We start from the raw sequence: 27,239 nt of genomic DNA, 5'->3' as shown, positions 1-27,239 counted from the left end.
CGATTTTCTTCGTTTATTAAACTTCTCTCTTCTTTAAATACCAGGAAAACATTTTGCAAGATGAATTCATTACTCACGTTAAAGGATATTGCCTCGTATAAAGCATGCATGACGTGAAAAGTTGAAATTAAAAATTTTTTTACTTTTCCTGTTCCAGTTGAAAGCTTCGTCAGGCATCTTTTGATAATGTTTGCTCTTTAAGATTGTAAAAAGAGGAGCTACCACTTAATTACCACGACAAAGGGGTGATCCTCTTACAACATAATGTTCCAGCTTAACCAGTGAGATTTCAGACTCTTTAACGAGAAATTCCAGTAATATGATGAAATAGCTGTGCCACTGTAACCCAAGAAAAACGAGGACAAAGAAAGGAGTTGGTTACATGTTAGGGAGGCATTTATTCGATTGGAACCGTACCTGACTATTTCCGAATCTAAAGAAATCAACCTACTTTATGTCCCCGGAGGGGATAAACTCCATCATACTCTGTCGTGGAGCGGCAACTTCACCTAATTTGCCTAATCTACCGAAACTTCATCTAATTTAGTAACCCCTTAGCACCGTTTTGTCCCACAAGGGAATATGCTGAAGCGATACCCGCTGGTTTAATGAAACTTTGATAGAAAATGATCCCCGTATACTATATCCCAATATTAGTAATAAATCAATGTTATTTATAAATATTATTTAAATATCTAATACATTCTTGTTATAAACACTTAAATTCCTAAAACATTTAGCACGTGTTTTTTTCTTCAGAATCATTCCTCCTATTAAAGAGGTAAGAACAACCCCCAAATTTGAAATAATACAGAAAATTAATTGAAACAACTTCAACCCTACTGGACTTAGAACAAGGTATAGCAGTTAATCATTCTTCTATAAAAACCACGGAAAACTAAAAAGAATCGTCTATATATTACGTTAACGTTAAATACTCCGAAACCACTCCTAATGATAAGAAAACTATAACCGAAGTAAATGACTTTCATGATCTATTATCTTCAACTTTCTGCGGACGATTGTCATTTTGCCGACATCAAACTTTCATCTTTGGAATACTAAGTAACAAACAAACGATTGAACTACTCAAACAGCAAGAACTCAGTACATAATTTCCTTATCCTCTATCATTTAGTTATTCGACGTGTAACTTGGCAAAATCCGCAAAAGGTTTTGTATACTTTAAAGAATCTTCGCCAGCAAAGGGTTCAACAACGGATTTACCTATGAGAAAAATTACGTGAAATTCCGCTGATATCTCGGACTGGAAGATGAGAAGCTATACTCTTCAGATGATTGCCATTTCCGCCCCGTTCAAGGCACGATCGACCAACCCACAAGTCTGTACACGATACGACAACCGACGGCCGGTCTTCAATTTCGCCAGCAAATCTAGCCTGCGTTTGCAAATAAATTTTCCGGCGTCGGTATCGATTTCCAACGAGAATTGGGACAATCGACTGCGCGCCACTTAAGCGACCTTACGACCGCCGCGGCGCATCCGGCACGAGCTTTAAAATCTCGAGGATACGGTCTCCGCTTGCGGCGTCCAATGAAAATCCCGCGTAAACCGCTCCCGGTCGCCGCGACGCGAGAGAATTTTCCCGACGGCGATTACGGGACATAACATTTCGGTGAATGCGTCCGAATAATTGGCCACGTTTGCAGAGGGGTTGAAATTTATTGGTATAATAACGGTCCGTAGATTAGCGATCAACAGAAGAACAATGTAAATTGAATTTGTCGGTAATTTGAAGTTGATCGGTCGAAATAATGGAATCGGAAGATAATGTTGTTTCAAGAAAAGAACGATTTACTCGACTGCAACTTCACCTGTGTGCATCGAGGTTTTATAGTCACCTAGGGAATCGATGTTGTTATTTATTGGAAGAGGAAGATTCTTTATGGATTTAAGTCAATTTCAGTTTGAGTTTAGTATTTAGAAACTAAGGAAGTTTTGTGTCAATTTTAATAACGGATTGCTTGAGTATTGCAATTATCGTTGAGTTCGTTGATCTTTTTTGATTTAAAGAGTTTCGTTCTGTTTATATGTTAATTGCAGAGGACATATTAATTAATGCATGTTTAATTTCAGTGAAATTTAGGAATTTTCGGATACAAATAAATAGTTAAATAGTTAGATGTTAATAGTATTATTTTACAAACAAGGCGGTTCTACTGTCTTGAAGCGCCACCTAACAACAATGTATTCATACTCGCCGACATAAACCACAGACTTGAGATCCCTGCAAACGTTGCATGTTGCATGCGATGCAATTATCTGTCGACCGTTCTGAAATACCGACAGTGCGAGAACCCAGTGCGTTAGCGGAATCTACTTCAACAGAGTCAGATATGGAGCTGCGCAGCAGATATACGACTTAAAGGCTGCATCTCTCGGGAAAAAATTCAATATGAAATTAAAGCTCAGAAAATATAGTCTTTGACTGAGTGCATATAAATAAAAAAGAATTATGATGACACGCTTAGAATTGCGATCGATTTTTTGCAGTAGATACTATAATTCTTTCCTTCCAGCTTTTTTAACTTCTAAATGTCACATTGAAGCTCGATGAATGTATTTTAAAATAAAATAAGTTGCAATAAGAAATATTATTTTACATCAAATAAATTTGATTTTAATGATCCCTTGACCAAAGAATATACGATAATACAAAGTATAAAAGAATGGTTTTTTCAAATGAAAATATACGATCTTTTACAAATTGTATATGTCATTTACGATTTTTGGAGCAAATCGTATTTCGAATTTTTCATTAATTCTTTCGCCTGGGATCACTAATACTGACCTATTACTTTTCGAGAACACTTTGTATGTTACATTGAAATACATATTGTTAAGAATATCATGAAAGTGATTTCCATTTCCTTGACAAGAATCGTCATGTCTGGCGTTGCTGAGACTGTATGGCGATCCAGTTAGCACTCCAATATTGTCTAGCATTAATCAAACGTTAAATCGTAGTAAATCAGATCATATCTCTAGTGTAGGAGATTATTGTCTTAACGGATCAGCCCGTAACCGAATGACGATATTTGTGCTTCAACGTAACAGTTACACGACGTGCTAATCTTACGATTAGACGCTACTCATGATATATTTTAACTCCTCTAATAATTCCTAATTTAATGATATTAACGAGAAATTATTAAACGATTAAATGATTAAATATTGATGATACCATCAAGTTATACTCTTCAATATTTTCTAATTTTGAAATAATTCGGGTGATCATTTTAATTTGCAGGAAATGTACCGAGAAAGCATTAAAGTGGCAAAAAGAAGAACCACCCTTTATGGTGGCCTCATATATCCTGTTATCCGAGCAGGACGATTGATTTATTGTTTTGCGAGGATCGATAAAGCGAAGTCGCAACAGCTCCTCCACGAAGGGAACGAAATGAAAAGCAACTGACACGTTGTTGTATAGCAATTTCTAGAACTCTGTTTTGCACTAAATTTTTATTTATCTTGCACAATATTTGTAATAACTTATAAATATAATTTCTTTTAAAATTTTTAAATAGTTACAGATCGTGTTGTATGAAGTTGTAGTACTGCACATATTCCCTCCTTTGAATAAGTTTTCATGGAACAGAAGGATATTTAACATTTTATGAAATAGTTCATTAATGCATAATGAGTAAAATATTTTCGTATCATAAGAAGACAAAGCAGGAAACTGTATTTTTGGATATCAACTGTGAATAGTGTCTATTCTGATTTATCTTTCGTTGGTAATATACATTTATCAGTTGATGATCTATAACAAATTAACGTAAACATCATTTTTACTAATATAATCCGAAATTGATTGTCGAAGAAGTTAATCTGATACTTTATAAGTGCTCACCACAGTTCTTCAGAACTTTCCACTATTCTATTATCTAAAAATTGTAAAAATAATTATTGCAACATTTGATAAGCATTTACCACTATCAGAAGTTTACCTATATCGCCGTTCGATGGCGTCACGGTTCACTACTTTAAATTCTAGCGCGTTTGCCGCTGAATACGATTGAATATTAATTAACGAATGTATTGCATTCAGGATATAATAAACCACAGACAGTAAATTATCATGAGCTTTACAGTTTTGTTGTCTCTGCACAATTAAGTACTAATCTTCACCAACATTAATCAACTATTAACACGTTGACTGCCACGAGAATTTCGAGCATTTTGTACAGTAATACTTATTCTTCCATAACGAAGGCAAATGGTGTTAGAACTAATTATTAATGATTTAATATCAGTGTACTCATATCACACTATTATCTAGCAGCTTATGTTACTAAATATTTTTATTCGACATTGATTTTCTTATTGTAGTTATTTTCAAGTAATCTGTAAGCTTCGTACATCGATAACCACCGTGGCAGTCAACGTGATAATTAAATATGCTATTCTCACTGAAATATTCCAGACATCTATTAATCTCATACAAAAATTACAATTTCAACACACAAACCAGAATAAAATCCATAACAGTGCTAAAAATAACAATAACAAGACCAATTAACACTAGATTTACGGAACCCGTCAATTTGACTTAGATTGAATTTTATAAACATTATTTGATAAATGTTTCAATCGGTTTTCGTTGATCCAATTACACGAATATGAATCCTGATTGTCTATTTCTACATCTGCAATTTCCAAAATCTAAATGAACGAATATCAACTTCCCCAGGAACAATAGAATAAACTGTACAATAAATGCCCGTAAACCTAGTGTTAAACGTCAACAAAAACACTATAATTATTATTATTACAACGAACACACGTACATACATACCCTGTACATTCTTCCTTCAATAATCACCATATGTCCCTTCATCACCGAACAGAGCACCAAATTAACCCTCTCCCAATGCGAAACAATAAACGAATCATCCCCGTCACACCAACAATCCTTGATCAGCGATTTTTCCGTTGCCCGTATCATTACCGTTCTTTCTGTCACAATCGCCACTCCGAGTCCATTCTTGATTAGATATTCAAAAGACCCTGGCCATGCTCATCGCTCGAAAATCGAATTTTTTCCACGTGATCGGGACATTTCATTCGCGCTGATACCCGACCTCCGCCGGAGCAAATAAGAACCCGTGGCGCTACGGTGGACTGGGGGCCGAGATTGAATTACGATGGCGAGACTTCCAGCTGCATAAACAAACTCGATTTGTCTTTCCTCTTGAATTCGCCGCGTCGAGGCGAAACGGAAGGCGGAGAAAAGCTGAGTTTTCCGCGGAACGGCTCGCCCGGAAAAGCGAAGAGAAACCGGAAGGAAGGTGTGCGCCAGGACGGGGAGGGCAGGAAACGGCGGGAGAGTATCTATAACCGTGCGCGCAGCCGAGAAACACACCGGCGCGCCTCGAGAATCTTAATGAACTGTATTCCATTTCAAGGGTGTCAAGGGAAGCTAAATGGAAAATAAATGGAAATGGGACTGGGCGATGGGCGCGCTCGCGACGACGACGACGGCTCCAACGTGCCTCGAGTCCCCGTTGATTATGTGCAATTTCTCGCGCGACGATGCAGTTCATATACTGGGTGACTCGGTGGCGTCCCAGTGACTTACGGGGATCTTTTCTGGTGGACATGTGTCGAGTGATAATGAACCATGGGATGAGGGAAATTCTATTTTTAGAGGAATACGTTGTAGTTCAGTGTTTTAGGAGTTAAGATTATTATAATAGTTATAGTAATGAGTTAGCTTGACCTGTTATTGGTATGGTGTAGTTGATTATGTGATGATTTGTGTGGATGAATGGTTTGTTTGATTGTATGTGCTTTAAAGTTTGAGAAGGGGTTGTTGTTGACGGAGTGGTGGAAAATGGGTTTGGATTATATGGATGATGTTTGATAGGTTCACGAGAGAAATGTTCGATGACCGGGTGTTATAATTTATTGATAAGTAGCAATTTTGGTACACTAAGAAATGTCTTTTGAGTATTCTATTAATACGTTGACTGCCACGTCGGTCACCGATAACCGGAACTTCCAAATGACTTGAAAACAATTATACCCCGTAAGATAACTGACCAAGAAAAATGTTCAACAGCCTAAATAAATAGATGATAGTGTAACTTAAGAATCGTAGTACCAAATAATTGATAATCACTTATTTTTATCTTCGTTGCAAAAGAAAAAATGACAGACAAAGAGCTGAAGTTTTTCGTGGCAGCCAACGTGATAAAATAAAGAATCAAGCAGTACGATATTTTAAATAATAAAGTAACCTCTAGATCAAGCCAAGAAAAAATCGCTCAAGTAATTACTCCTGATACACAAATCACTTTATTCGCATACAATTCATTCCACAGTTCCACCTGCAATGACACAACTACACACAGTACTTTACATCACAAGTACAAACAAAAATACTATTTACACATCAATCACTACATCATACAACTCAATCACCGTAACTGAGCCACGAAAACAAAAAACTAAATCACAACCATCATCTCGATTCCTTCCAGCAATAACCCAACGATCCAAGAAACGTCCCCAGAACCGTACAATAATCTCGTCGCCGCGGAGTCTCGGTTGGCGTCAATATTTTAACAGCAACCACTATCTCCTACCAAGGGAGTCTTTCGAAAACGAGAAGCATACGCACGAAATGGAGAAGACCAAAGAGAAATGAAGAACGGGGAGGAATAATGGAATGGAAGTGCAACCTTAAGGCAATGAATCGTTCGATACCGTGGTGTGGGGCAGAAAAGAGAAACTGATAGAGTGCCTCGAAGATTGAGGATTCGATAGTCTCGGGGCTGGGAAAAGGGAAAACGAAGAGAAAATTCGCCCGGGCGCATCTGATGCATTCTCGGCAATTTCGCGCGTCCCCTCTTTTTCTATCCCGCGTCTTCGCTCTTAACGACCCGGGTTCTAAAATGGCGGTGCCTCGGGACGCTTCCTGGGGCAGGGGGAGCAGGATGTTAGCCGGAATCGAGCGAAACACGGATCCGTTTCGTTCCGTGATTCTGTATTACCGTAAATTTCTGTCGTCGTTGCGGGATCCTTTTCCGTTCTTCTTCATATCCGTGCTGTCTGCGCCCGCGCCGCGATTCCCTTCCCCTCCGTTGGCGGTGTGTCTGGTTTCCCCAGGCTTTCAGATTTCTGGCGAATAAAAAGATTTTAAGGATCACCTCGGATACATTCGGCTACCCCCGGATCGCGCGTCGTAAAACATTCACGCCGCTCTGACACCTCCCTTTAATAAAACGGGAACCGTTCGCGCGAACGTGCCCGGGATTCGGGTTTTATCTTGGAATCGCGCGGGATTCGCGCAACTTTTCGCGTGCGGTTTCGAGATTTATCTGGTGAATTTTGTATTTTTGCTGTGGAGTTCAGATTGTTTTGGTGGGGTGCGTTTAGTGAAAGGAGTTTTTGGAAGTTATCGTTGGTTTATGCTTTATTGTGATTGTTTCGCTTGGTGTAATGATTTAGGTGAAGGAAGTATTATTAGATTAATTATTATTAATAACGATAGTTTTATATACGTATACAAATAAGTGTTACAGGTATTACATTATGCGCCATTTTCATGGAAATTACAAATAAATATTGATGCACTTATATTTAACAAATTAAGTATAAAGGTGTTTATTATTCCAAAATATGTTCCCCGGCTTTACAATAAGTAACCAGGGGTAAGTACATCATTACGCTTTTATGGCAAAGGTGGATAATTATAATAATAATAAGATTAGTATATACCTGTGTTAGTATAATATAACTGTGGCTATGAAATTTATAATGTATAAAAGATATATCGAAAATAAAGAGAAACAAATATACATATAAAGGAACTACAAAGGTACAATAAATAAATACATAAATAGATAAATAAATAAATAGAGATACATAAAATAAATAAATAAATAAATAGACAGATACATAAATAAGTAAATAAATAATTATAATAAGTAAATAAATAACTAAAATAAGTAAATAAATAAATACATAGGTGAGTAGTTAAGTAATTCTATTCCCGGACCTTCGCCATAGAAAGTAAAATAGAATAAAATAGAATAGAATAAATAAGAAGAAATATAAAAAAAAATAAATAAATAGTTAATATTAGTACAATATTACATTTTTGCATGACATAAGCATATACCTATGAGACAACAAATATTTTCTACCAACGCCCATTTATTAGAACTATATACTTCCTGTAATGCATAAGCAATACAAAATCCATCAAAACGCAAACTTCGCGAAACTCCCGAAATACTTCGCGAATCCGCAAACAAGCAGAACCTAATCCCGCGATCCATCAATTACAAATTCCAGCTCCCCGCAATGCTACATAACAACCCGAACACTCTCGACTCTAAGTAGCCGAATTCATCGCAGTCCGCGGCAGGGGGAAGAGGCTTTGAATCGGAACGTTTCCCTCGTCGCGACGGTAAATCGACGTATTTCTGGGTCGCGACCGCAACGTTTAGCAAGCTTTGTACTTAAGCAAGTAATAAAATGCGTTCAATTATAACAATGGGGTGGGGGGAGTGAGCGAGAGAGCTGTGAGATTTAGCGAGGCTGCGGAATCCAGGCGTTATTAGTCACTGGCGCTGTTACGTCTACGAATGAAAACTAAATTAGATTGCGGCCGGAGAGTTTGATGGGGAAAGCAAATACGGAGTAACGAGGAAATGTTGTTAAGCCGGCGCGTAGGGAGGGGCTGGTTGTGGGTGAGAGAAGAAGAGGGCAGGTTACCTCTTTACCTGTCTGTCGCAACAGCTAGCTGATAATACCGGTATAATTACACGCTCCCCACCCTCTCGATATATGGAGTTTTCGCGGAATGCAATCCTGTTAGCTGTAACGCTCAATACGATTAAGATTCAAGTGGTCTGATGAGAAACCATCAACTCGCTTGTTCGTCGCTGCGTGGATGAACCTAATTTCCTTTGTGACGAGCCGCGGCGTACACGGACCGGCCGGATTTTTTTATCCTCGCACTGGAATTACGGGAGCCTGGATGTATTAAGTTGTACTCACAATCGCGTGGCGTTCTTCCCTTTTTTCGGGGGATTTCCAGGAGCGAGATTTGCCTCGGCGATGTCATTAGTGTGAACTTTATTGCTTTACGGCTTGTTTGGGAGGATTTTCGTAATTTCGAAGGGGTAAAATTGTAGTTTGTAGGGTAGTGGATGGGTTTCGTGGATTTCGGGATGGGGATTTGATCGAACCCCTTGCTCTAGAATATCGTGCCAGACTGGTGATGATGAAGAGTATGATTTGACAAATGTAAATGTCATTTAATTCTTCCGAGTCTGAATTGAATATTATTTTTCTATTATTAATCTATTATTACAATTAATTGATTGTATTAATTTTTTCACGATGAATTATGAACAATTAGGTATCTCTGTTCAGCGGAATTGGGGAAGGAACCATAGGGCAAGGGGCTAACTTCGTTTCGGTTTTGTAATGGAACTGTGAATGGAAGTGTTTGGTATGTTTTGTATTTGAAGTTGTTTGTGAGAATCGAGGCTTTTGTGAGGTCTGAAGGTATGGGATGAAGTTCATGATGTTTGAGTGTTGTAGTGATTATTGATATTGTGTGGGAAAACCAATTTAGAATATTAGAATGTAATATTTTTCTCTTTCTATGTATTTAGTGTGATAAGCGGTCTGACCATTATTCGATGCTTCTACTTGTATAAAATATGATTAATGAAATTTCATTATTTTCTTCGATTATTAATATTTCTTAAATAATATCTTGGGTTGTACTCGTGTCAGAGGTTCCAAAGTTTCCTGGTAATCGATGAGTAACCCTTTGAAACGGACTCTGACATAGTTACAACGTTAAAGGGACGAATGATTTAATCATTCTCCGCCGAGGACCACGAGTCTCGTATTACCACATTAGTTGCAAATTATTCACGTAAGATACTCAATTTATCCGCCATCTGGCCCGCAGATGTCCCCTTTAACAAGTTTATTAACCATCTCAGCGTTCAGCCACATTTACTCTACACTCTTGGGCAACGATGAAAATGCAAATTCCCATGTCCGTCTCCCGGTACAACGTTTTCGTCTTTGTTAAGAAATTCTTAGCTGCACTAATTGCATGAATCTTCTCTGACAAATGGAGAACAGAAATTACGAGAAATCCATTGTTTGTTTTACAGTAACCCATCTATAGTTACATGCATATTCATGATCACTCTCCGACAAGCCACCGCTATTTTCGTGGAACGAATTGTGGAGGAGATACGTTTCATTCGTGTTATATAGGTATACCGTCAGTCTTCGAAGAAAATATATTAGACTGATATCTATTAATGGAAAGATTTAATGGTAACAACGTACAATGTTTCATTTGTGACTATTGAAAATGAAGAATCCCCTGAAGTAACAAAATTATACAATTATTTCCTTAATCACGACTTAATAACTGACTTGTGACTGTAGAATAAGTATAATTATTACAAAATTTTAGGCCAGAAGTGGTTAACCTTACAAATTAATCGAACACAAATGCTTTCGGATACTGATGTTAATGTTTCTGACTATTCTTCATTGTTTCCACTTGCAATGGACATTCATAGTGATAGTAAAACAGGGACAGCCAGTTCAATTATCTTGTATAAACAATTATCTCAATCACAATCAGTAGATATTGAAATCACACCTAACCAAGAAGAGAAAAATCTTTTTTTGAAGCGGGTATATAAATGCTCTCCCCAATTCACTGAACGTCTATAGACGCTCCCCATTAAAGCGGTTAACAAGCACCCGTGAGATGTCGACACTTCTCGTCCGAGTATCGATATTCCCTGCCGGGACGTTTGTTCTTCGAGTGATTCATACGTTCACCGGAGTATCGTTCCCCACCTGTAATTAACACTAACCGTACCGTAAACCGGTCGAATACTGGTTTTACGATTTGGTTAAAAATTCTGTATTTCCTTTCGTTTGTTTAACTTTACATCAATTCCCATTTTGTCTGATTAATTAGCTTTCAATGTTTGTCTTTTCGTTTGTTTCTGTTTCCACTAAGACTTATCTTTTCGTTCTTCTTCGTCTTTCAATTCTTATATTCTTCGATTAACGCTAGATTTACTGACATTTACTGTACAGTTTGTTATATTGTTCTTAGAAAAACTGTTATCCGTTCGTTCAGATCTTAGAAATTAGACGTTTAAGAGTAGAAAATTAGAATACATATTTGCATAACTGCGTTAATAAAAATCGACCCAAATATTTACCAAATAATGCTTATAAAATTCAATATGTGTCAGATTGACTCGTCCCGTAAATCTGGTGTTAATCAGCTTTTCAATGATGATTTCTCCTTTCGTTTCTGTGTTTACTAAGACTTAATTTTTTGTTTCCTTTTACTATGCCTAACTTTATACCAATTCTTATGTTATCCAATTAATCAGTTTTCCAATATTTGTTCCTCCTCTTGCTTGTTTCCTCCTAAAGAAAATTCATCCCCTAACTTGCTTACCTTTCTTTTGCAGTAACTTGTTACTTGACTTATCACAATAGGAATAAGTATATACAAAGTGCCGGTAAGGTTTTCGGCTTTCACTGGTGGAAGGGATAGAGTTTGATCCACCCTGACGACATGACAAAGACAAGAATTAGTCCGGCAATTAACCGTCAGCGTCGCGCGTCACAATCAAAGAGGCAGGCTTCGTAGAATTGTAACTGCAATGCACGCCAGCTGCTGCATTAGATACATGCAATCCCGCCGCTCGTAGTGGGGTTGCTGCAATGCGCAACGGCCAAGCCGGGACTCCGCCGCCGTTTTGCCCGTTGAATTTAGGAATTTCATTAAACGCCGTATGTAAGGAATCTGTCTCCGGAGAGGCTGGATGGAAGATGGACAGAGGATAATTAAGACAACTGGTACTATATACGAAACAATGGCAGAAGGCTTGTCCACTTTGTATATAATAATGGAGGGTGAAGTTGTTCAACGAGGATGCTGGTTGAAAATAGCTCGTAATGGCTGGTTCTATGGTGAATGAAGATTTACCCTTTGCAGTTGGTTCGATGTAGGAGCAGTATGAAGTTTAAGGATTAATATTGAACTTGGTTTGACACATTGAATGCCGCACGATTTTATAGAACAAAATACACAAAATTGAAAAAATATACTATTGAATCAATTGATTTAATTGCGTTATTATTATTACATGTTCATCTAGCTGAACATCGCCACATCAGGTAGCATTGTTTATAATATATAAATGTTTTCAAATAATTGTCGTTTAATTGAGTGAACTGTAGTAATTCAATTTGGTTCGGCGTCACCGGCAACCCCCATGGCATTCAACGTGTTAATGTGTTCATTTGTGAGATATCGAATAAAGCTTTGTTATTTTATTCTTTGTATTTGGGAGATGATTGTCAGTCTTGGTTTACTGTATCAGGAATATGAAATTTCATATTTAATGTTAAACTTTGTATAATTATTGGAGAATTCATGTTATTATAATAAACTAAGATAAGAAAAATTCGTAGAAGATTGTAAAGTTTGATGTCTAATGTTGTTACTATATTTTATTTTACTTTTTAATGTTGTAACTTTTGTTCCTTAATTCTTTGTATTTGAGAAGCGATTATCAGTCGTCACCTGGTTTCGTATAACAGAATTCTAAAATTTGATATTTGATATTAAACTTTGTATAACTATTTGATCAATCATTTCATTTAAAGAAATTAAGATAAGCAAAACTATGTTTAATCTACGATACATTCTCCTTCAATATTTACAAATTACCTATACATCACGATTAGAAATGAAGAACTTTTATTTATCTCATTTTTAAAAATAACCGAGACATGAGAAAAGACCGCATTATTTATGAAATGATCGAATAAAGTACAATGACTTTGTTTCTTAATTTATACGTGAATTCCCTTCAAATCGAGAATACCCTTACTTTTATATATTTTGTGGGTGAGTGACTAGGAGAGAAAGAGTAGGCAATCATCGAAAAAACAATCTTTATTTCGACTGATCATCGTTAAATGAGTCATAACAAAAAGAAATGGTGGACATTTAAAATACAATCGCATATCCATGCTACAATACCGGTGATCGCTATACAATGACAATTTTTATACACTTACTATTTACAAGGACATACATGATCTTCGGCCCCGCGCACCTCGACTAATCCTCACGTTATTGCGTTACATGCATCGACCGTTTACAACGTTTTACTGTGTTATCGTTTATAATTACAGTGTGCCGTTATTATCGTTATCATTCGACGCGCGCTCAACGGGAACCGAACAACGATGCAGGCGAAATTCCGCTGAATTACGATCGCGCGTCGCGGATCGACTCGCGACACGCATTTTGATTGTCTATTATGTCTGTTGCGCACGGTTCCTCAAGGTACCACTCCTGTTTCGCTAACAATCACGCGAAGTGATCAGTCACTCGTCCTTCGCCGGCGAAATTGCAAGACACAGATTTCATTGCTTCTTCTCGTGCAACCAAAAATGCATACCTATCAATTCAGTCGTAAAATAAAATTTTTATCAATATTATGTTAATACTATTTTCGTAAGAGAAAAGTATATGCAATGTGAATGTTATTATTTAAACTGAATATTGTTCAGTCTTGTAATATATATTTTCGATAATTATAATACAATACAATGAGCCAAAAGAAAGAGAATTAAAAAATATTTAAACTCAATGATAAATATGATTTGTTTTTAGAAAATACGACGCCTTTTGATGCAGTTATGTCGAATAATAATTGTACTATAAGTAAACATTCGCAAGAAAAATTCTACAGCTTTCCAGTGCAAACATTTTTAATTAAGTCGATCCCCGGTAAACCGTGAGACTGTTGTATATTAATTGTTAAATATTAAATTATTCACCAGGTCTCTGTGCTTGCAATTTTTGCGAGTGAATGCACCAGCGCGCGCCATGGCTCAGTATATTACACATCGAGAAGAATAATTTGCTTGCGCGAAGCAAGTCGAACAATTGCGCGATTATTCATCTGGTTTCTCGCGTTTTCCATCGAATATCGACGTAATTATACGAGCAATAATTTCCTTCGCGCAATTTATTAAACAATGAATCGATTCGTCGCTATTCCGCAAATTGAACAGGCCGAATAACGTTCAAACGTGGTAAAAAACATTTCGTAACAGACTGATGGTTCTATTAACGTTATAAAACTCGACGTAACAAATTTAACTCCTAAAGCATATTCTGCGGGTATTCATGAATATATTAAATCGATCGAATTGTATTAAACACCGACTCGATGCAAATGTATATTAATTAACGGTTGACACAATTTGGTATATTAACACTAAACGTACCAACACTTCATGTATATTTATTGCTACCGTAACCAGTCAAATAATTGGTTATATAATAAAGACAAACGAATTAGGTGATAAATTTGTCTTAGTAAAAACAGAATCAAATGGAGAGACAAAAATTAAAAAACTGATTACTTGTACAATATAAAAACTGATATAAAGTAGTCCTTAATAAAACAAAAAAAATAGATTAAGAAACAGAAGCAGAAGGAGAAATAAAAATTAAAAAACTGATTGATCCGACAATATAAGAATTGATATAAAGTTAGTTTTAATAAAAGAGAAAAGAAAAATAATAAAGTTTAGTAAAAACTGAAGCAAAAGGAAAGACAAAAAGTGAAAACCTGATTAATTAGACAATATAAGAATTGATATTAACTTGGTCTTACCAAAAAAAAATAAATAAAAACAAAAAAAAGGAAAGACAAAAATTGAGAAGACAGGAATTAAGAATCGATACAGAGTTAAATGGAAGAAAATTCGGAATTTTCAAAGAAACCTGAAAACCGGCTATTCGATCAGTCACGGTACGTTCAGCGTTAATTTTCCTTTTCAAATCCTTTAGAACATCTTTCGCTTCGTCGGAACCTCGCTCCGTGGAATTTATTCTTCTCGGTGTGCGACTCGATCACGAGCATCTGAACGCCGTATCGTTTCGAGGCATCGCCTCCCGTATAATTATATTATTGCGGCACATTTAAATTACCTACGCTAGAAAGTACGTTAGTCTTCGAGATTTTCCTCCCGTCGTCACGAGGAAACAGTCTCGTTCGTCCACGGTGAACCTCGATTTCCCCGCGGGATACGCGACACGCGCGTTTCATCCGTTACGAAATGTCCGCGCGCCTCTCTGTTCACCGTTCGCCCTTAGCGTTACAAATAAACGATTACGAACGATAATCTCGTATGGATCCGAGACAGCTTACTTAGTTATCACACACATTATCGTATTATTGCTTGCTAATCGTCCTGAATCACGGTGACTCAGCGCGAACGGGCGAAGGAATCGATTATCGACGAGCTTGCAGGGGATCGAGGCAGCCTCGCTGTTCTCATCGTTTTTATTCGCGCTCCCCTTTCCATCCGTTTCGGCTCTGGATATTCGAAAGTAGATTAAAAAGTGGGTAAAAAGTTTCCATGTGATTTTTCTCAATTCGATTTTAAATACACATTCGAAATGCAAGATTCATTGTTTTGTTTCTTAATGGATGATATATTGGGTCGTCCCGTAAATAACGAGGTTCTTTATATTTCCTTTATCTTTAAAAGTAAAGATAAACAAAACATTTTTCGAAGTAATTATAAGGTGTGTATATATATAGAGAGAGAGGGACATTTTATAGATAATGAAGGAAAACATGGTTTTGATTGAAAACAGTTTTGTGATCGTTGTATTTTTTAAAAATAAGAGAAATTTGAAACACCGCATTATTTATGGGTTGACGCAATACGTTCTTTCCTGTGATTCTGCTGATTTTTGAATGAAAGTCTTTATGAATAAGTGATTTTCTAAAGTAATTTCATAAAGAAAGAATTTTGTTGTTAATTTTATTGTGTGGTTGGTAAATAATATTCGGTTCCGGATAAGCGTTCGGAAGAATCGAGAATCGTTCAAGTCAAGGGATTAGAAGTAGTTCCATTTCCGTTATTAAAATACATTCCATATTTCGTTTGATCTTCGCCGATGACAGAAGTAGGCCACTACAATTATTTCGTGTCGAACATTAAAATGAATCGATTCTGATTCGGCATAGCTCTCTTTCAAGAGAGGTATATCTTGCGTTCCGAAGTGATTATAATAAAATTTCCTATGAAATCTGACTGGAAAATCTTAATGAAAAGGTATTTAAAATTTTATTGATTGAAACAATCACAAGACTAGAAACTCTTCAATAAAAATCTTCAAATGTCTGCCAAGTGAACATTCTTAAATCACATAAATAGTCTATATAATGTTCATAAAATTATCGCAAAGTCAAATATAAATTACGTGTTTCCTTCATTTCAATTCTTCTTTCACATTTCCTAACACTCGCAGTACTAATAAACGTAGTATTCCCTTTTATATAAACACTTCCATCACGCGAACAATTAATTTTCATAAATTTCCCTTATCTTCGTAAGTACTTCCAATAACAGGACAATTTCTATCATCGTCGACTATCAAACCTTGCATGGTAAATTGTCACGCTAGCGTTTTGTACCTCTCTCATCGATACACGTATATACGCCGCCCCAACACTCTATTTTCACTTCGCAATGAAATATCCCTCTAAAAATAAATCTTTCCCCTAATTTCTACCACATTAATACCTTCTAATACAGAAAATGAACAATACGATAACAGTTTGGCCAGGTTATTTCTAATAATCAAAAGGAAGGTACTTCGACAAAATGGCACAAAATAAAACCTCGGAATTGTCCGCCATTTTGCTAGATACTTCGCCTCCGCTGCAACCTCCGCGTTCTCGCGTCGCGAATCATACATCCGGTTTCTTGGTACAGCTACAAAAACACCCGAACAAGAAAAGGCCGTGGACAACGAAATTGATTCACGCCTCCGTTAATTCACTCTATCAAGATATTTAATTCGCATTTCGCGCAATCTACTGGTTACGTTCCCGAGGAAAAGAAGTGTGAAGTAATATACACTTCCGAGAAGTTTTCCAACGACCTAGAAGCTAAAACTGCACATTGCTTCTAATACAGTAGAACCTCGATTATCTGAGCATTAATTACTTAGATAAATATTGTGGTATATGTTTGATAGATCAAGGTTAGAATACAGATAAAATTTAAGTCGAAAATTTCATCGAAATGTAGACACTCAGATTTGTCAATTGAAACGAAACATTTTCTCACGAACTAAAAATTAATACGAACAACTTTTTACGAAATAAGAATTAATAGGTGTATATGTAGTTTATTCAAATTTTGTGTAACAAACTATATTTTTTGTAATATGTTTATAACGCGATACGAAGTTCTACTGTCAGTAGGACTGCCATATCCACGAGATATTCGGATAATTACGAAAAATCTCGTAACCATAAGAAAACCACGAATGTAGAATCTTACGGTAACGTAATTACATACGTATGTGTATAGGTCGTGCAAACGTTTCAAGAATCCGCAATTTCTGCCGCTACCGTTCAGTTGTAAGTTATTTTTGTAAGTTTAGAAAATATTAACATGCCACAATAGAAAATGTATTAATGTTGAAGCAGAATATTTTGAGAAACAATCAGACCTTTAGTTCAAACTTATTTGTGACTTTTCTCGTACATTCCCAAAACTTTTGCAACAACTCACGTATGTTCAAATCTATCGTTACATCTTGCTTTGTCGCATTTTATTTCTGTCGCGGTCTTTATCACTTAATTTAGACAATAATAAAAGTAACATCGTCACTTAATGAGATGATACTACTGCTACAAATACTCAGTCAAGCAAAATGAATGAACGATTGTTGTCCCCGTGCAGTTTCAGTTCGTAGATAGTCGGTCAGCTTCTCAGAGGTGTATTTTACACGGTTTTAACTCAGTTCCCGAGCCTTGAATTTCGCCCGCGCCAGCCTGTTGCCGCGTCGTCCTCTAGATCAAACCTGATGGCTTTAATTAGCCAAGATAACTATCCGTATTGGGGGCCTGTCGCGCTCATCGATCCGGTTAATTGCCAACCGCGCGCGATCACCGCAATCGAGTCGCGACTTGGTGTTCGTTAGAAGTTCTCGATCCACGTTTCTTCATCTTTTTACATCATTCTCTAATATTTGATATATTTACAGCGAGAGATGTACATTATATGTAGAAAATCCGAGATTAGGTCTTTTCATTAACGATGATTAGTATTATTACCTATTTAGATAATCGTTTGACACATAAGAAAACTGAATGATGTAATAATCGTAATAATTGTAATGAACGAAATAATTAGTAACGAAAAGGAAAGTTACATAAATGAAAAACTTAATGTAACAACATAAAAATATGAGAAGATGAATGAATAATATGAAGTCTATGTGAACTCGAATACTTTAAATATTCTTCACACATAATTTACACTAAATCTTAACAAAATAATATGTTTATTCGTTAATAAAACTGGGTCTCGTTTTTCCGACAGATAATATGGATCGTATAGATTTCACGCAATTAAAAGAAATATATTGATTACGGAAGAAGAGCAGAAAGTAACAGATTCTTGCATCATTTTCAAATACAGACAAACATAATTCACTCTGTCCTCTGTTATATTAAATACTCTATTAATGGAAGAATCTATTATCATGTCGAAGTTTGGCAGTTTTAGGTTACACAAGGATGCAGAGGGCTACGTGAAAGATTCTACCTTTTGATTATCAAAACACGTACGAACTGATCTCGTTATGTACAATGAAAACACTAACTTGTTCCCGACGTGTGCGTCATCAGTAGGAACTTCGGTAAAAGAACTGCGCTAAAAAAATATCATCTAAATAGATGGGAACGCCGGCAAAGCGTGCGTCAGGTTAGACGTACTGCTGAAGTGGTCTCGTTCCCGGGCTTATCTTCAAGTTATCGTCTTATTAATAGGAAAGAAAGAAAGTTCCGTTGACATTCTCCCGACACCTTCATCCGGAAACTTTCCGCGGGAAACTCTCTGAACACTGAACTACGAGCTCGCGTTTAAACACGGTTTACGGTTATAATACTGCTCCTACGTACTCGTAACTTTTGATTGTATCGCTCAGCAAGTTTCGACACGGTAAAAATGCTCGATCTAAATGCGCGCGGCGCTCGTGGCAATCCGTGCGCGGTTTTTTCGTGTCGAATATCATCGTAACATCTATTTACTATCGAAGTTTTGTCGAAATTATCGTGTAGGGTGCGTTGGAGAGAGATGGCTCAGATTTTTCGAAATAATTAATGAATATTATGAACATTATGAATAAAAGAATTTCATGAATATTATTGACAGCTAGTAAAATTGAAATATATTTATGGAAGTGAATATACCTATGTAAGAAGGATAGTTAAACAGGTCTTTGTACAATTTCCAGTGTACCGCTTGAAAAATTAAAGCCATTCCACAGTTTTAATGTGATCGGGCCATCTCATCCGCGAAACTATATCATCTGGAATTATTCTATTGTTATCGTTGGAGTAAATCGGGGAGAAATAGCCCAATTTTGTTGAAACAACTACTACATCACGAATATCATGAATACCTAATAAAGTATATTTAGGAAAGTAAATTGTATATACGAAGAATAGTTAATGCTGGGATTACTGTACTCGTCAATATGAGGAGTTTTAGTTTCCCCATTTTGCAGTTATTGATATTTTAAAAGTATTCAATATTCAAAATGACTTGAGAACAAATAGTTTCATTAAAATATAACGAATATCCGAAAAAATCGAAAATAAATGTACCGTCACAATGTTTATAAGGATTATAAACCTCGATAAATGCTCGATAGTTCTAGTGTCAAGTAGGCATCTGTGAAAGATTCAGTATACCAATTGAAACCGATTGAAGCTATCGATGTCCGGTAATCTAAATAAAATCGGGCCATTTCACCTGGAATTATCCTATCCTGCGAATGAATGAAATTTATAATATTCGTCTGTTGCGTCATTGTACATTTGTTGAGAATGAAAAATGTGCGTTTGATTTATTTCTGTGTGTCTGATAAAGTATTGGCGAGACATTATTCTATACGATGCGCATTTTATTTATTTCTCCATCGGTATTCAAAAATATTTTATGACGCGGTTTGAATGAAAATTTCTCATTCGCAGGTGGATCAATGATGGCGAGAAATGGGCTGCCGCGGCAGTAAGTATTCGCTGCAGTGACCGGCATAAATGGAAGACCGTAAAAAGCTCGTAAAACACTCGCGATCGGTTCATTTACGATCCTGGCCAGTGAATCTGATCGCTCGATCCGCTCGCACACGTGGCTGCGTTACGGTGCCGCGATTAAAAAGCATTTGATTTATCATCCACTTCCGGTAATACCTTTAGACAGTGAAACGTCTCGATTTTTTCTTTAAAGAGCTGAACGAGCTCTGAAATATTCTGAATTTGTAATAACTATAGGAATTACGACTACTTTTGATTGCTGAGTGAAACTGACAACGGAATCCATTGAATAAACGTTAACAAAAGATAAAGAATATTTTTCTGGGTATTACTGTTGTATGTCGTTTGTAATGTAATTTTTAATAGCAAAGTTAATGATCAACAGGTGAACAATTTTTAATCGAGTCTTAAGCTGTGTTTTGATCTTTTTTAAGTGCTTTGCTTATAAACAAAAGAGAATAACTACTAATGAAAACAAGTGTGGGGTCACCGGTTGTTGTTACTGAATAATAATCAAAATTTTATTTTCTGGAAATTCATACAAAGAAACGAAGCGAGAACGAGACAGAAAATCCTTCGGAATGTGTGACGGTATAATTTGTTTTTTTCTCTCCTGCGAACTGAAACATAAGTATGCAACGTAACTGAAAAGCATTTAATTCGTACGCTCGATGTACAAAAGAAAGTGGAGGAAATGAAACCTGGGTGAACGATGAAGAATTTTGATCGATCAGAGGAGACCAATTTACAATAAAAATAATTACATTACGATTATTGAAAGTTTACAATTAAAACTATTACAAACAATACAAAATACTTATAAAGTTGATTGAGCTGAAAATATCGCATAAACACCTTCAGTGCGCTTTGTAGTATTTGTGCATTCCTTTTTATATGTCCTTCATGTGATTTCATTTCATTTCATTTCATTTCATTTCATTTCATTTCATTTCATTTCATTCCATTTCATTTCATTTTATTTTATTCCATTTTATTTCAATGCTGTAAATTTGATTAATGAAGAGAGATGAAATTTCATACATTTCACTCTGGAATAATTAACAAGGTACAACCGCAACAACTACTGCCAAATTTTTGGGAACGTGTTCCACCCCAAAACCAAGAACAAAATTCGTCGAAAAATTAATAAGATTCCCCATGTTTTAAAATGAAACATAGAAAATATAACCATATCAACATAAACCAAATAATGTATTATGAAACATAATTTATATTTAAAATATAGTTCATCGCGAATATTCAATTACAATGAGAGATATCGATATTTATAATTTAAAATTCCCTAGAAAAATATTATACCTTTTACCAGCCATTCTTATAACTCTGCAATTAGTATAAAAAGCTAGACAAAGTATTGCAAATTGTATGAATCCAGAACACAGTGCAGAATTCCCCAAATTTTTGTTAAAACGTCACAAAATCTACACGGTAACAACTCATTGACACGGTACACCTAACAATTCAATTACAAAGAAATCGTCGATGAACAATTACACGGAGGGAACACAAAAATCTGATAAAAATCAATAATAATGAAACAAACGATAATTCGAATTTTTTTCCTTAGTTTCAGGATGTTCGTTACGCCAATGAAATTTCAGCAAAATTCCATATTCATCACGCGCTCGTCCCGATTGAGCTTTTCGATAGAAATAAAAACACAGTTCGATGGTATGTACATTTAAAAAGAATATTCGTGCTTCGGACAACAATTAACGTACGCAAGAGGAACGAGATGTTACGTCGGTGTAACACCGTGTTGCAGGATCACGCGCCGAATCATCGAAACGCGCTACAGAATCATTGTTTCACGCATTGTCATTTCTCGCTTATTTATTCTACGATCGTTACGCATTTTGATTGTTAATACGCCGACTACATTTCTTCTGTCTTTCTCTCTCTCTCTCTCTCTCTCTCTCTCTCTCTCTCTCTCTTTCTTTCTCTCATCCTCTCATCATCATGTTCATCTTTTACGAGCTAATAGGTCGATCACGGAAGAAACGCATGTATTAACTTTCAATTATTGCAGCTGGACGCCTCGCAACGAGGGGCGACATTATATACAAATTATTTACATTGTCGTGAATTAATCTTTTCTTTCTTTTTCTTCTTTTTTTAATACATTCTATCACAGAGAAACGGTGAATCGCATATATAGATATATGTATTTACGTGTGCGTGTGTGTGTGTGTGTGTGTGTGTGTGTATACATGTTTATAAAAAAGGAAACAAAGAGAAAACAAGGGTAAAAGAAAAACAAAAACCACGGTGTCATAAATAAAATTCTCAGACTTGATAAAAACGAACTCAACGAACGACGATTACACGGTTAAAGATATAAAATATGAACAATAGATCCTTCGCGCAGCGAATTATAGTTAATTAACAACTAAAGTACGCATACATTTAATAAATAAATTACAACGGAGCGGGCTGTCCGCCTGACGTATGACCGATCTTTGACGAAACTTTAATTACATTGGTTTCCTGGCATTCTCGTGTTATTTCTTTGAAAATGATCTTTCTAGTTTCAGCGACAGCTGTGTACAGTTAGCTTGAAGAAAGTTTACACAGGAATTTTTCAGTGACAGGCTTTTGATTTCTATCGACACAGAGAATAGTCGTTGATAGTTGTTCACGTCGATTGATAGTTATTTGTAGGTTAGGGAGTTAAGGGTATATTCGTTTTATCCGTTTCACTTGGAAAAATATGGAAGAAACTTGAGTGTTTGTTTATTGGAAAACTTCGAATTGCTAATACCGTTAGCATATGACCGTTAAATAACTTGTAATGATTGCAATAATGTAGTGAGCCGATTTACTAAGAAACAAAAATTAGAATAACGATAGGGGTGTTCAGCCAGAATGAATATTCTTCAGATTTGAAGATCACTCTGTCAATTCTATTCAGACACTCTGTTGAAAAATATTTACAATTTGATTTCTGACTAAAATTTTTGTCCATTAATAATATTGCAAGTGGTGGGAATTTATTTGTAGTGTAACACGATGTGTCTGTTGTTAATTTTTCGAAATGTATGTTTATATTTATTTCAGGAACACAAATTGATATAGAACTTAAGATACGTAAGAAAATTATAACAATAAATTAGATTAGATTTATTTATTTTGAATTGTATTAATTCATTTATATTGAAGAAGGTTAAGTATCTTCTTTTTCAGAATTAAATCTATTATGCAGTGCATTTTATGAAAACGAAAGACGTTAATTCAATTCTACCTTGACATTATTATATAATAATTATTATTGGGACGGACATTCAGAAACAAAAGTTACAGTCGGTTACAAAATTGTGAATAGATATACCTGCTAAAACACATGCAACAAAAAAATTTCTGACACTTTATAAATATTGACTCCTTTATTTAATTAAAATAAAACACATTCAGAAAAAATAATGATTTTTACCTTTGCCGTGATTTTACAATTTTGTGTTGCAATATATTTATCTCATAGAAGAAAATGAAAGAAGTGTCGTAATTTCTTTTGTAATCTATGTAATTTTAATTAATAAATGAACTGATATCCAAGAAACATTCCAAACATTTGTTTCATTATAATCAGCCAGTGTATGTAAGACTTTTGCAACTGACTTCACATATTTCCATTAAGAAACCTCCCAACACCTACAAAAACAAGAAAAAAGACCAATTAAAAACCACCACGAGTCATAATAACCACATCCTTCGTATCAATAATCAATAATTCGAACCAACAGGTCACTGTTCCAAGAACTGACGATAAATAACATTAACTATGTAAACAACAACAATAACAGTGACGATCCTGAGCGCAATCTCTTTGGTATCGTGTATCTGCACGGACAAGGAAACTCGACGATAAGACAACAGATCGTCGGAAATAAAATGGCTGCATTGTCATGTATCGCGTTGCGTAGAGTATTTTCCATCGGCGGTAAACAACATCAATTAAATACCATTAACAACGATTCACGAAACAGCGTGTACGAATCGCGGATTCTAATCGTGGGAATCAGAACAGTGCATTCAACGTTTCGACTGTCATGTCACTCAAATATTTCTGACACAATGTTTTCTATGAACTAAAGAATTAATTAATTTTCTCGGAATATCGAACGAGCCAAATCTTGTTGAACGATACTGTTTAATGACACGCGAAAACGTATGATAAGAGCAATCGCTATGAAAAATATTGATTTCGAAGTTTCTGTTTTATTAAAAGATTTGATTAAATAAATGATGGTACATTAAGCTCGGTACACAGTGAACAATAGCTTGAAACACACTGACTCGAAACGTGTACGATAATAGCGCGCATAATTCGCGACGTTCAAGAACCCTTCAACCGATTGAATTTTCATTAGTTCTTGAAACTGCTTGGAGATCTATTATCTAATAAAAGAATTGCTTACACTCCTGTTCTCAACATTTAAGAAGCAATATTCTGTAGTTTGTTTATTCAGAATTAATGACTAGCCGTAAAAAATAATGGAGTATAAGGAAACCTACGTTGAAAAATGGAAATTCCCAGGTGCCCGAACAACGTTTACGAAAATATTTTTCCTGCATCAATGAAATTTTCCTAGTAAACACCAGACAAAAAACAGAGTCCATCGATTTTTTATTTTTCTGGTTGATATCTGAACACTTATTCATCAGGGAAATTTGGTTGTAAATGTTTTCATAGGCGTGCTTCGGAAATATACAATTTTCCTTCACTTTTGGGTATATTATTCTCTTGAGATATTTTCAACAATTTAACACTCGCGTTTCTATAACTTTAATCTCAGCTTTATTCCATTAAAATCTTACCAGAGTGAACGCAGTTACTCAATGTGCACCAGACTCAACATCTGAACAATAAAAACCGCCTAAAAATATCGATGGAGTCACGCGCTAATAATAAAGATGTGTTTTCCAATAAATTCAACTACTTATATACAACTTTCATTAATAAATACCAGTATCATATAAAAACAAAACGCGAAGTCAAGCTAGTCAATCAACCATTCTTCTAAAATCTATTACCAACAAATGACCCACCCCTTCAATGAAAACGAATGCAAACAGAGCCTACTCATTCCATTTCCATTCTTTCGCAATCCGAATTGGTATAAACAAAGAAATGCTCTCAACAATATTTTCACAAATTTCGCTAGAAAAAACTCCCACCGAGCTGTCAGGTGACCAACAAACGGTAAAGGAACGTCTACGTGTGAACGTGACTCCATCAGGCCGTTTCCCAAAAAACGTCCATCATCCGCGTAGAATCCGCGTTCGCTGATTTCTATCAAAACGGCTCGCAGCGTATAAGGGGTTCACCGTGAAGTTAATAACAGATATATACCAGATCCCCGAGGCTCGCTGTCTTCCACTGTTTATTTATTGCCCGCGATGACTCAGAGAGCCCGCCACTTCAGCGATGCCCCCTCGAGAGCTGCCAATCAAACGCGACCGTTTGTACGATCGACGCAGCGATGCCTGACATTCCCGGTTTGTTTGCGTTGAAACGGAGCAAGGAAGCTGAAGAAAATGATGACCGATCGAATGGTTGGGTATGCGAGAGCTAATTGAACGTGGCTGCCCAATCGGACATCATCTTTAGAGGACACCGACTTTAGACGTCGGAGCGGCCGGTTGAGAACCACTGTCGGCCCAGCGGCCGGCATTGCGGCTTTCCACTAAACGGGTTGCAGAACGAGACCGATTCCTTGCCGACACTGCTCGCCGATCGATCGATCCCCCGATCCTCGTCACGAAAAGCATCTTCGCTTAATAATATTATTCTTTGGCAATAGTGACGCGATCCATGCGTTGCATGCGTGTACGTTTGGTAACCTGTTCGGCGTGCGCGCCACTCCGCGATCGTTTGGCAATGTTCCTGTGTTCCCTGGCCCCGTGTACTTCCGGTTTCTTAAACCTTATTTTTGTTCGCGCGGTTTCTATGTATACGTTCCCGCTCGTTATTTATAAACCGCATTGTTTGATATTCTTGTCTGTGACTTTGATGCTTGGCCGTTTAGATGCTGGTGTAAACTGCATTCCGTTAGTTCATTGCAGTGGACTGTGGACTATGGTTATTTGGAAATGTTTGTAGAATGAAATCGATTGAAATGATCGTTAAATAAATTTATTTGAAGCATTGATAGTCTGTAGCAGTCTTATGGACATTAACAAAATCGGATCTACAGATTGAATAAATTAATCTTTATCTTTCACGTAATACAAAACTATAATTTGCCATTTTATAAATAATCATTTTTACCAATTTGTAATTCCTCCTTTCAAAGAATTTTCTATCGCAGATTTCAAAACATCCCCTATAGTCACTAAGAAGAGAAATATTCCATTTTCAACGGCCACCGCGCGGGATTAAGCCGAATCGCCACTCGAAATCTCGAAATCGACGGGACATAGGACGATGTTGTTTCCAATGGTCCCCAGAAAACCTATCGTCTCGATATTTCGGCGGGAACGTGTCCAAGCGTGAACGAGGCTTTACACGGCATTCGTCCCGTCGCTCGAGTGGCCAGCCTCGCGATCCTCTAAACCGGAAATACGCGGCGCCGTTTCGAAATTGTCGAGAACGCGAGTGCCTCATTGAGATTCGTGTTTCGCGATTTCTCTTTCGCTTTTTTCTTTTTTTTCATTGGCTTTTCGAAACACCATTTTTCGTCCTCTTCTTCCTTTCTTTTTTTCCTGTTCGTTTTTTTGGCAACGTGACGCGGAGAATCTCTGATCGCGAACTGCGCGAGAACTGTTCACGTGTTCGCTCGACACTCGTTCAACCGTATGTATGTGGCATGTGTGTGTTGGTGGATGACGGTTACGGATGTATTGGTGGGCGTGTATGTACGTGGTACGCGTATCTTATTGCGAATGCAGTTTAACGTATAAAGTCGCTGCCCAGTCTCATCTCAGAGACTGCTACCGAACTCGCTCGATCTTCGTCGGTCGATGTGCTTGACATACGTCTCCGAGTATATACTCTTAGTCCGGTCGTCGTACCT

The 27,239-nt window shown here is 36.5% G+C and overlaps 1 protein-coding gene across 5 annotated transcripts in view; it reads right to left on the bottom strand.

Moving 5' to 3' along the window:
- Positions 1–12,995: 12,995 nt before the first annotated feature.
- LOC116427594 (octopamine receptor beta-2R) overlaps positions 12,996–27,239 on the bottom strand; it is a 95,402-nt gene continuing 81,158 nt past the window's right edge. For 4 of the 5 annotated variants that reach the window (XM_031978119.2, XM_031978117.2, XM_076373214.1 and 1 more), the window contains one exon: positions 12,996–27,237. Coding sequence is in view for 3 of the 5 variants with exons in the window: in XM_031978117.2 (XP_031833977.1) it covers positions 27,147–27,237 (91 nt within the window). In the remaining 2 variants the exon portion in view is untranslated. The remainder of the gene's footprint in view (positions 27,238–27,239) is intronic. The other variant, XR_012999805.1, reaches the window with a different exon arrangement.

Source organism: Nomia melanderi, chromosome 1 (assembly GCF_051020985.1).
Source record: "Nomia melanderi isolate GNS246 chromosome 1, iyNomMela1, whole genome shotgun sequence".
Lineage (NCBI taxonomy): Eukaryota > Metazoa > Arthropoda > Insecta > Hymenoptera > Halictidae > Nomia > Nomia melanderi.
The sequence above is the reverse complement of the archived record's forward strand: the minus strand, read 5'-3'. Positions and strand labels throughout refer to the sequence as shown.